Genomic DNA, 12,723 nt, shown 5'->3' with positions numbered 1-12,723 from the left:
ATTAATTAATTAATACATTTATATAAAACAACAAATATTTTTAAAAACATGTCACGTGAATTATATTATTACTTAAAAAAATTGATTTGAATAATATATGATAGATAGATAATAAATAATAGAATACTAAGGAAGAGGTAAAATAATTTTTATATGGTGATATTCTTGTTAAACCATAGTATAAAAGACAGTGTTAATTTAATGTCTACGATTATTATTCCATTTGATGTCTATATTTTTGTAGAGTCTAATTAATATGTATTTTTAGAATATATGATAAATTTATTATTAGTAAAATTTTATAAAAAAATTAATTAATAAAAAAGTTTTATTTATAATTTTAATATGTACCTAGCTAAAAACACAAAATAGATAACTTCACTAAGATATACATCTATTAATTAATTATGATTTAATATAATTAATTATTTTTTAAAATAACTTGTCACGTACACCAATCAATTATTAAGACTAAACAAAATCTAAAAATGTGTTGAAGCTGGATCAAATGTTAGGCTAGATCAAATCAAACAGTATTTAGTATATCTGTATGCATAATTGCATATGTTATTATGTTGTGTGGTCAGCGTTCAATGTAACACAAGATCTTTCATGTTTCCTTGTGTTGCTATTCTGCCGACCTATATTAATATAATTAATTTCTATAGGCTGCTTCCATTCTACTGCACCATTGATCTATTAAGTAATAACTTTTTATTATTAAATATAATTATTGTATTTATTTTTCCTTTTTAAAAAAAAATTACTTGAGCATAAGTAACTATAAGACAATTTCACGGTTTATTTTTTGAACAATAATCTGAATTTTGATTACACCGATAGTTAGTTATTTTTTAATAATAAACACTTTATATTGCGGATTGAAAAAAACAATACCTCCGATCCTTGATACATGTAATTTTTTGCCCAACAAATTAAATAGCATACAAACAGTCAAACACTAAAAAAGTTGCCTCACTCCACAGAAAACAAAATTACAATATATATCAACTACTAATTTATTAAACACCTACAACTAAAACAATTATTTTCCTATTTAATTTTATAGAAAAAGAAAATATACAAAATTTCACATTAAGAATAGACAGATAACAAGTGCCCCTTTTTTTTCTTATCCTTTTTGTTCCCCACCAACCCTATTCTTATTTATACACACTGACACTAACATGAATGTGGTTTTCATAAAAAATTCTTGGTTCAACTTCAGATGAATTATGAGAAATGGAGCACAAGACCCAAGACCAAGTTCATAGGGTAAATACATCGCTTTCTTCATGAACATTAGCAGACAAAGGGACCAAATTATTCGGGGAGTTTCCCTATCTTGTTCCAATATTTCCCTCAAAATTTAATCTATTATTAAAACAAAAGTTTTAAAGATAATGCTTCAGTATATAATACTCAATAACCGTATATGATTTTTATTTAAAATAATAAAGTTGATTTTTAATAAAAATGATACATTATGATGTTTAATCAATAGTTGATTGATGTTAGCTCTTATTTTGGCCAAAATGAAAAAGAATCATCAAATTTTCACATCATCATTATAATTATTATTTCATGTTTTGGAGCTATGGACTAGTTCAAGCATCTCTAAAGAAGATTTGAACAAGAATATGAGTCTTCTCTCATAAATTACAGATTCTGAAACAATTTCAATTTCAGACATAAATCTAACTTGTGTACACAAATTGCAAGGCAACACATAGAATGAAAACTTCACCAGCAATCACCATTGACAGAGAAGAAAAGAAGAACAGGAAAAATACCAAACAACATTGCACTTGACAATTATCAGAAAGAAACAGCAAGGATCATGAGTCTCAGACCATATATGTCATCCCAACTTGAATGATATTGGTGTGAGGGACTTTCATGTTTGCCGTGCCGCCTCTGCAGTTCTTCCTAAGAAATCCATAGAAATAGTTTATCACTAACTTCTTAAAGAAGAAAGAGTTCTTCTTTGCCCTCACATCTCCATGTCCAAGCAAATAGGTGCATCCTGATTCCATTGCTTCTCTTAGGGCCGAGAGCTCATACTCGAGACCAGGATCTTCGGCCGAAGATGACATATAACTGGAAGGTAATGCTAATGGCAATGCTAATGATGCAGGTTCCTTAGAGGTAGAAGTAGTTCCTTCTCCTTCTAAATTTTGACCTTGCATAAGTGGAATCCGAAGCTCATCTGTATCAGGATGATGTTCAGTATCCATTGATTTCACTGAGACATTATCCGTTTCTTCGGTTAATGCACCCTCCAATTCCAAGGCAGCTTCTTGAGCTTCCCTTCTCAAGAATTTCTCAAGGCTCTCAATGAGAAGTTGCTCGAATGCGTGGTGATCTTCTTTCCTTACATCTTTGTAACCATACCTTGCAACACACCGGAACATATGGTAATCTTTCGGGCAAACTCTTCGAAACAGAAACCTTTCCTCCTGAGGAACCACAGGGATTGGAACATATTTAATGCAGACAAAAACTATGGTAGAGTGAATAGCAGGAAGGCTTAGCAAGAACTGCAAGAAAATGGAGGGAATGCCTTGGACAAGCTCATTATATAACAATCCAATTCCGGGAACTCTTAGTGTTCCAAGATTGGAGCCAAGATCAAGCATCAAGTCTGATGAGACTTTCTCTCTGACTTCGCTCCGGTACTTCAATACACTGCCATAGTTCCACGTGTACATCACGGAGAGGAAGAAAGTAGCAAAGGCAAGAGGAAGCCAGCCGCCTTCAAAGAGCTTCGAGAGGACAGCAGACATGTAAATCAGCTCCACGGAACCAAATAGTAATGGGAAACACAGCGCCAAAAACAGATTAGTCTGCCAAATCAGAAGCATTACAAGTGTCACCAAGGCAGTGCTAACCATCATGACACCAACTTCAGCAATGCCTGCAACAATTACATGAGATGCATTAGCACAGATTAACCACAAATTTTCTTCAGCATAACATATTATATAAATATCATTTGGTTAGTTTTAGTATTTGTTGAGTATTTGATTCTATCCATTGCATAAAAGATGCTGCTAACAGTGATATTACAAAATTATGAATCCCATGATCAAGCTAAAAAAAAGAAAAGAAAAACATAGAAGATTCCTAGAGAATAGAAGCAGGGAACACTTTACCATATGCATTTGCAATATCAGTAGTGCTTTGGAAGATTGAAACAACAATTATGCACATGATCATTAGAAACCAGTTCATTACAGGGATGTAAATTTGTCCCATGAACTTTCTCGAGGTATGAATTATCTTGAGCCTGGGGAAGCATCCTAAAGCCATAGATTGCTTTACACACGAAAATGTAGCCGATATCATTGCTTGACTGGCAATCATAGCAGCTAGTGTGGCTACAACAAACACTGGCCAGAAGAGACTTTCTGTTGCACACACAAAGTACAAACAACAGGTACAACATGATTACTACACTTAAAATGAAAATCAATTTTCCCCTCAAAAAGTACAGTGATTTTGTGTGCATAGAAGCAGTAATCATTTCATTGAATATCACCTGGAACAGAATCATAGAATATCCTTGAATAAGAATGGGGATTCTTCATCAAATAAGCAGCTTGGCCCATATAAGCTAGGAGAAGACAAGGAAATACCACACTAGTGAAAGCAATCTGTATAAGCATGAGACTCAGTTAAGTACAAAACAACAAACTAAGCCTTGTTTCACCGCAGATCAGGTGGCGCCACAATGTTCTATCATAACCATATTCGTTTTAATTATGTTCAAACTATGAAACATGCGATGAGGCAAACTTAAATGCTTCACTTTTCAAAACCAAACAATTAAAGGATTCACAAACCTGTATTGCTGGTACAGAAAAATGACCCAGGTCTGCAAACATTGCTTCTGCACCTGTGGTGAGGACAAACATACATCAATTATGTTCTTAATGAATGAATTATTAACTTCCAAGTCCTGTAAAAGTTTCGTGGTATTTTCCATCATGTTCAGTTTAATGCAACATATCGCGGCAAGCGATAATAATGAAAAGAAATGCAAACTTGCTATTGACTAAAATGTTCTTTAAAGAACTAAACTTACTAGACAAACAAAAGAAAAAAAAAGGTATAAATAAATAAATAATATATAAATAATATATACCTGTAATACACAAAACACAACCACCAAGAGCTGACCATGCACCTTTGCCATTTTTATTGAAGAAATAATATACATAAGCTGGATTGATAGCTCTCAGAACCGTGACATCATAATTAAATATGTTATATAGTCCAATAGAACCCAGAGAAAAGAACCATAAAGCAAGAACTGGAGCAAACATGAAACCCACTTTACTGGTACCAAAACGTTGGATGCTGAACAAAGCTACTAGGACTGCAATTGAAACACCAACCAAAGCACCTGCAAGTAAGAACAGAAAACAAATATCTGACCCTTTTTGTGCAAAATGCTAATCTCTGCATCCATAGTTCCATAAGTGAAAACATGTTTTATCAGGATAGATTGTTATATTTCTACTATTGCTTTTCTACTTCCAATTAAGACTATTAGAAAGAAGAGGAAAGTATACTCACCTGTACCAAATCCTTTTACTTGACCTTGTAGACCACTTATGGCAGACATTACTGCAACAGAAAAACATACCATGAATATTCTTAAGTTAGAACAAAGCAAAACTTCTCTCAACATGAGTCTTAATAAGACACAAAAAATTGTAAATGTTCCGAGAAAGAGGTGTGATGGTATGTTGACTACTAATAGGAACAGCAGGAGAAAACTGCAAATTCAACTAGTTCATCTCAAAGATAAGTTGTTACAGTCACACCTCAAGTTATCATTTGATCATCATATGATGGAAACAAAGAATTCGCAACAGGATTTCATGACAAAAATTTGATTTTACATGTACCTGATATTGCTGGGGTTAGAATACCATCTCCAATAATCATGGAAGTTCCCAACAAAACCAAAACCAACAAAATATTTTTCAAAGTTGCTCTTCTTTCCAAGGTCTCCTTTATTTTCAAAGCCCTTTCTAGCTCTGGAGTAGGCAGTTTGAGCTTAAAACTAGATATGTGCTCGTCAGCTTGTTGACGATTTGGTAGCATATTCACATTTGCATACCTACAAATCAGCGAGTATAGCGCAAACGTTCCTCCTATAATTTAACAATCATAAGAAGATTACAATAAAATACAAGTGTGAAATGAAAAGATTACAGAAGTGAATTATTCTGAGTGGGAAAGAGAATACTAACCTTCTCCATTATCATTTGCTTTGAGCACTATAAAAACATACTTGGCTAGTGGAACAAGAGCTATTGTGTACATTACCAATGATAAAGCCCCCAAGACATCAACATCTGATTCAATTGGAACCTTGCTGAAGACATCAGAAAAAACATATAGAGGACTTGTTCCCATATCGCCATATACAACACCAAGAGTCTTAAATGCTAATAGAAGGGTGGGCCAAAGGGTCATATCCTGATTCACATAAGTATAATAGATTATAAAGAGTGAGGTAGCTCTATTTCAGGACACTTTTCAAACATTTTGTGTGTGATGATTACAAGTATTTCGTTAAATATACAAGACCATGCAACATTGTACATCCAAATAGGATCCCCCTCCCCTATTGAGCATAGAGTCATACTTGCTCTCCCAAATTAGTGTTCTCTCCAAAAATGTTTCTCCGAGGCCTTAGCATGGCTTTACTGCTACATCAACACCCTTCTTGGTCTTGTGCATTTTTTTTATCTTTCAATACAACAATACTAATGGGTCATATAATCCCATGCCAATGATAACCAGTGAGAATCTTCTAAAGTAAGGATTTCACTTTGGCAGGTAAAGTGGAAGATTATTCCAGTTGGATCAATAAAATGAATTTGAGTTCCATTTTTAATTTTATTGATCTAATAGTAAAAAATCCTCGTACTTTAGAGGACCTAAATTCTATCATAACCTCTTTCAATGTGCAAAGAACCTTAAAATAATCTAATTGGTGCCTTTTTCCTTCACAAACTACAGGCATAAATTACAGTGAAATACCTAGAGAACAAGCTCAACAAAAAAACTAATCTGGAACAAGTGGATTTCAATATGTACAATTAATAAAATTTAATTAGATCTAAAGCACTAATATGATTATAGCACTAAGTAGTTCTTGTTTCCAAGAGCTTGTAAGAAGAAATGAAAACTGAAAATTATAGCACTGACAACAATTGTAAAATAATAATAATATACCTTAGTGTGGTGACCATGAGCTCCACCAATTTCCATGGCTTCAACATCAAATGAATCAACCCTTTTGGGCTTCTTAACAAGCCTCCTCCTAATTGTTGTTCCATACCCTTCTCTACCATCACTATCATGGAGCCTTGACCATGGAGGAACCTCATCCCAATCCACCACTTCACTGCCATCAACCCACCTTGAAGATTCACTGCTCCCACCACTGCTGTTGCTCCCTTTTCTTGCCAACAACCTCACACTCCCACTACTCTCCTCAATCCTATCCACCTTCATTCTTCAAGCACCACACAAACCAATAACAGAGAAAGAACTTAAAAACCCAGATACCAAATTGGATCAGCTTCTGAAAGTGTGAAACTTTATCAGCAGATTTTCATGATTTTTCAGGAAAAAGTTCATTTTTTTTCCTGGGTAGTGTTGAATCATATAGGACTGTGTCTGTGAAGTACACTGCAGACCCTAACTGCTGTTACAGTTGAAACATCAGAAGAGCCAGTTTGGCCCCCAAAGTGACACATTACAATTTACAAGTCATCAATCAATGGATCAGGATAATTCATTTTTGGGTGCATATAAATTTTTATTTTCTTTTCTTTAATATTTAGTTTGATGTCAACTTAATTTCCCCTCTTGTAAATTAATTAGGCATGGATATTGTTGATTACTTAATTGATTAATTGTTTTCACCAAAATTAGTATATTGAGTTAACAACTTCACATGACAAAGTCTGCAAGAGAGAGTGTCATCTTTGTCGTTATTATTGATGAACACAAACTTATGGAATAAATTATGATTGCTTTTTTGTATATTATTATTAAAAGAAAGCAACTAAACAGGTACTACCTATTATCATATTAATTAAGACGTTAAAAATAAAAAGCAACCCAATAATACAACTAAAAAAATTAAATAAATTCAATTAGGCATCTTGCCAAAATTAATATATTTTAAAACTCTACAGAAGCTTAATTTGGTATTTGTATTTATCTATAGCTTATAGCTATAAATTATCTATAAAAAGTTCTCGGTTTATAATGAAAATCAAACTCAGATATTTGTGAAAATCAAATACGGTTAATATGCAATGGTGCTTACAAATTTGTCTTCTTGTTTGAACGCTTGACCATTGAGCTAGCATAATTATGAAGAAGATGGAACATGTACCAAAACAACAGCGACACTACCGTGAAGTGTCCCCACAACAATTTCATTTTCCTGGTATTCTATTAATTTAAGTTTAACGGGATAATCTTGATCAATTGTTAATATAATGCGTACGCCAATGCAAAGATTATAACTAATTCATACCTTAGTTTTATATGTTTCTGAACTTACAAATTAGCTTTTATATATATTTTTTTAATTTTATTTTACTTACATAAGTTACGGTAGGAATAGCAATAGGACATATAGTTATTAGAACCGAACCAGTAATTGACTCGGTCGGTTATGTGATTGGGTCACTGATTCAATCAATAAGTTACTGATTTATTCGGTTGACTCGATCATAATTAAATAAAATTTATAAAATTATAAAAATAAAAAATTAAATGCATGTTTTCAAAAAATATATTAATGATTAATCAAATATCAATTCTTAGATATAATTTATGATGCAAAAACAAATAATAAATTAGTCATTAGTATAAAATACTTTCTTAATTTAAATAAACGAGAGAAAATAAAAAATAATATAACCAATATTAATATATCAATATGTTTGTATATCAGGTATTGTTACTTATTTGGTATCCATGTCAATCCATGTTTAAAAGAATAAAAAAAGAAATAAAAAATCATTCATGATTTATTATATATTTAATTTTTGTCACATATATTATGAAGAAGCAAGATGACACACTGGCAAGGGAGAGACGCCGTATTCTTGCCAATTCGTGTTTGAATCTCCCTAGCTGCATTTTTGGAATTGTTGTGGACGGGGAGCTCTTACAGTGGTTCAGTGGCGCGCAGGTGCATGGTGGACCGGCACGGATTCAGGTCCGGTTTTGATAACTATGACCGGACAGGGTAGGGATCCCATTTCCGTTCACAAACTCCCTGATCTTGTCTTGATCTTTAATATTATTCCATCTCTATTCTCTACAGGTAGGGATAGCAAAACGGGTCGACCTCATTCTAATCCATTCTGCCCCGCCTATGCATGCACCATAAAATAAGGCAAGACGAGTTAAGATGGGTTCAAAATGTTAGCTCATTCCTTTTTATAAGGGATTGGCGGGTCGATGGATTAGTCCACTTGACTTTTTTTTTTAATAATAAAATTTTGTTAAAATTAATAAAAATAGTAAATTAAAAAATCAAATACAAAGAAAAAATAGTCAAACTATAATATTATAATATAAGTTTTTTTACTATCCTTTTTAATTTTTAACTTCAATAAAATTGTTCAAAATAATATTTGTCAATAGAACTATCTTTATTTTAAAAAATAAGTCACATAATTTGAACATATATACGAAATTGTAAAATAAAATAAATAAAGTTAATAACAAAAAGAAGCACAAAAACAAAAAATGAAAAAAAAGTGTTTAAAAATTATATAATTATTAATTTTGTAACACTAATCACTCTTTTATTTAATAAAAAAAGAAAAATAAAAATCTTTGGCTCGCCAGACCAGCCCGCCTCGCCCCGTCAAAGCTCGCAAATTTAGCAGTACGGGTTTGACAGATTTTTTTTATTTGGCAGATTCCAAATCCTAGCCTAACCTGATTTTTTAGCGGGTTCGGTGGGTCGACCCGATAAATTTAACCTGTTTTGCCACCCTACCCATGGGGTCCTATTTTCCGTGACTGCGAGGACCTCATTTCCCATCTCTTTATATTAATAATTTATATGAAAATTCTAGTAAAAATAAAAAAAATCACAAAATATTATTATAACATACAAATAGAGTATTGTTTAATATTACAAGTCCAAAAATATAAAATAACATACTATAACCATGGAGAAAAGAGAATGAAAATGTGAGACGACACCGTGTTAGTGTTACGGAAAGAAGGAAAGAATTTTTTAAATTAGGATTAGGTTTTTTTGGGGCGGGATTTCCGTACTTGCTTCGGGGGAATTTTACCCCATCCCCATTCCTGCGGAAAATTTTTTCCATCTTTGCGTCCCCATTTGGGGCAGTCCTCACGGGAATCCCCACATTTCAAAAAATTTTGTCATTCCTGAGTTACGATCTTTCTTATTTTTCAGGTATAAGAATTTAGTTTTGATACATTGTCAATATAAAGTAGTTTTACACCTATATTCAATTACGTAATGCTATATTAGTAAAAATAACTACTTTTTACTTTGATAATGTGAATAGTCATAAAAAAACAGATATAATTACATGACTGTGTAAAATTCTTTATATTGTCAATGCATTAAAATTAAACTTTTAATATAAAGTCATGATTATGGTAGCTAAGTCAACCATAATCATAGTAGCTAAGAGTTGACCTACCAATAAAAAATTGATAGATTTTATAGTCTGAAAAGTGATTATATTTTTAGTCATGAAGTTAAACATGATTATCATTAATCCAACCGAGGTAATTAAAAAGATTTTATTAGTGAGACAAATTAAAAAATTTAGAAAAGACTAAAGATTAAATTGGTAATTTTTGTTGTCTTTATTTAATTGAAGGATAAATTTCTAAAAACTATACTTAAATTATTTTGTTGCTGATAAAAATGTGCTCAAATTTTATTATCAATAAAATTGTCATTAAATTATTTAAAAACATGAAAAAATGCACATTCACAAAAAAGTGTTGAGTTCTAAGAAAAATAAAACAATTATTTAATGATGATCATACATTATAATAATAGACCAAAAAACTCAAAGCAGTAAAAATAATTTTGTTTGGTTAGTGTGCAGACAAAATCTAAAAGAAAGAGTAACAGACAATGTCCAATGATGCTCTAGTTCCATGATCACTAAGCGTGCGTTTGGTTGGTGTTTCTAGACACTAAAGACATGGACACGGTGGCACATGTCTACCGTTTGTTTGTTGAAACACAAATTTATAATGGATACGGTGGTACACAAGTATACACATAATACATGTTTTTAGTGTCTCTCCATTTAGCTGAGACATTGAGACACAGTTTATAAGACACAAAATTTTACATTTTTATCCCTACGTTTTTTTTTAAATTTCAACTATGTCCCTAATTAATCTAACCCTAATTTTCCCTTTTCTCTCTTATTATCTTCTTTATTCTGTGTTTCTAACCCCAAAATCCTTTCAACCTCCACGTTTCTTCCTCCATCCTCCCTCTTCCATGGCTGTGTCCCTCTTCTACACCACCGCCATAGCCATTGCCTCTCCTCTCTTTCTCATCTCCTTCTCTCTTTCTCTCTTTGCATCACCACGCCCATCACTCTGCTTCTCTTTCCATTGTTGTGCCCCTCCATACCGTTGTCACGGACCGCCACCATTGACGCCCCTTCTTTCTTCTTCCTCCTCTTCTCTCTTTCTCTCTTCACACAGTCGCGCCTATCACTACCATGAGTCATCATTTTCGGTCAGATTTATTCCTCTACATTCATTAGGTGTTGCTCAGATCTATTCGTCTCCACTATTACTTGAATCAATTTTATTAAGAAAGGCGAAAAAAACTAAAAACACCCAAAATAGTTGTCCATCATTCTTGAGATCTGTCTTCTTATTTTTGTTATTTATTTATTTATTTCAACCTGTTTCATTTTTTTTAAATGAGAAAATTAAATTGCTGATGAATAAATAAAAGTTGAAGATAGTATTTTGAGATGAAGTTAAAAAATTGCAGGTGATAGTGGTGGTAGTAGAAAGTTATGGTGGCAGCAACTTTAATGTTGGTGGAAGATGATGGTAGAGAACTAATAAGGATAAAATGGACATTTGAATTAAATTGTTGTGTCTTATACACTGTTGCCAAACACGTTAAAAAATTTATGTCTATCTATATCTGTGTCTTTTGGTATAGTTGTGTCTGTGTCTATATATTTTGAAGACAGTAACCAAACGAAACCTAATGGCTTAAAGAATAGTTGCTGATCACTAACCTAAATAAAAAGAAGCAAACACATCTTTTCCAAACAAAAGTAAAGTAATCGAATTTATTTTCTCTCTTTTTTAACTCACGTGAAATAATTCCAAAAGAAAGTTCTGATTATGGTTCAAATTAAAGAGAAAAATGTGATTATTAAAATTAAGAAACAAAAGGAGAAAACAAAGAAAATCATAAGATAGGGCACAAAAGCAAAGATCAAAGGTGAATTAAAAAATCTTTTTCATTTTTATACTTCATTATTGCTTATTGAATATGCTTTTTTCCTATATGTACCAAAAGAGAAACTTAAAAAAAATAGAAGTTATAAAACTCTGTTACAAATCAAGGATTAAGAATAAAATTTCGAATCAAAGTATTGATAAATGACTTAAATTCTTAAAGAAAATTGAAAAAGAAAGAGAAGTAGTTACGTAAGAATACATGTTAACTTTAATCATTGTTGTTGTCCTATCTTTTTTCTACACTGCTGCTGCTGCTGTATTATTTAGGGAAGAAGAAGACAAATCTATTCAAGTCAAGTTTAAGTTTTGTAAGCTTTACTCCTCTATTAAAGAGAAAACGGCCAAAAGTTGAAATAAGAAGTGGACACACAAGTTTGAATCTTCATAGCTTTAATTTCAAACCAACTCTTTTTCTTCTTCATGAGTTTATATTAAATTTTCTATTCAGAGTTCATTTTTTTTCTTTTCAATGAAAAATTCATTAAGTGAGATATTAGTAAAAGACATTAAGAAAAAAGACAAAGAGAGTTATTAAGAAAAAAAACTAGAAAATTATGTCAAAATTCTTTTGTATATTTTTCTATTTTGTACACATAATGATTCCCTTGCTATGTTGGGTGAGCACTTAGTAGTTGCAAGTTTAGGAAGTGAACCTAGCCAAATCTAACTTGGGTAGAAGCTTAGTTTGTCTTAGATAAGATTGGGTTGAATTCTAAAAAAATTGGTATTTGTAATCATTGTGAATGATAGTGAAAATTCCACCATTATTGTGGAAAAGACTGAATGTAAGTTACATTGCACATGGTGACTGAATCAGGATAGTGTAATTTTCTCTTCTCTGTTCTTCTTTTATTTTCTTTCGATATGAGACAAAATAAAAGTGTTTTCTACATTGCCTATTTCACAAAAGTTACAGCTATTCAAAAGTAAAGAGTATGGCTAACAATGGGTAGGGTAAGACCCTACCCGCCGGTAAAAGATTTCATTAAAACTCTACCCTATCATACCTGCGCGTTGAGAATCTTTCAACCCTAACCCTACCCGTACCTTAAAGTTTTAAACTCTATCCTACCTTACCCGCAGAAATATCAAATTTTTTTAAAACAAATATAAAATTCAATCATTCCAAATTTCATATATATATTAATAAAATAAAAAATTAAAAATTAA

General features: G+C 31.9%; 1 protein-coding gene across 1 annotated transcript; it reads right to left on the bottom strand.

Moving 5' to 3' along the window:
• Positions 1-1,543: 1,543 nt before the first annotated feature.
• LOC107481308 (putative potassium transporter 12) lies at positions 1,544-6,817 on the bottom strand. The gene is made up of 9 exons (XM_016101571.3): positions 6,256-6,817; positions 5,265-5,493; positions 4,917-5,165; positions 4,582-4,632; positions 4,148-4,408; positions 3,846-3,898; positions 3,542-3,656; positions 3,156-3,410; positions 1,544-2,917 (listed from the first exon to the last, which is right to left on the bottom strand). The coding sequence occupies exons 1-9, from the start codon at positions 6,535-6,537 to the stop codon at positions 1,848-1,850; spliced, it is 2,565 nt and encodes an 854-aa protein (XP_015957057.1). The 5' UTR covers positions 6,538-6,817; the 3' UTR covers positions 1,544-1,847.
• Positions 6,818-12,723: the final 5,906 nt, after the last annotated feature.

The sequence above is a fragment of the Arachis duranensis genome, chromosome 3 (assembly GCF_000817695.3).
Source record: "Arachis duranensis cultivar V14167 chromosome 3, aradu.V14167.gnm2.J7QH, whole genome shotgun sequence".
Classification (NCBI taxonomy): Eukaryota; Viridiplantae; Streptophyta; class Magnoliopsida; order Fabales; family Fabaceae; genus Arachis; species Arachis duranensis.
Note: the sequence above shows the minus strand (reverse complement) of the source record. Positions and strands in the feature narration are given on the sequence as shown.

Excerpts from the sequence above, each read along its gene's own strand:
- LOC107481308 (XM_016101571.3), bottom strand. The coding sequence starts at position 6,537 with ATGAAGGTGGATAGGATTGAGGAGAGTAGTGGGAGTGTGAGGTTGTTG. Across the intron at positions 5,494-6,255 it reads CTCATGGTCACCACACTAAG|GATATGACCCTTTGGCCCAC; the intron begins GTATATTATTAT and ends TATGTGAATCAG. Across the intron at positions 3,899-4,147 it reads TTGTGTTTTGTGTATTACAG|GTGCAGAAGCAATGTTTGCA; the intron begins GTATATATTATT and ends TCCTCACCACAG.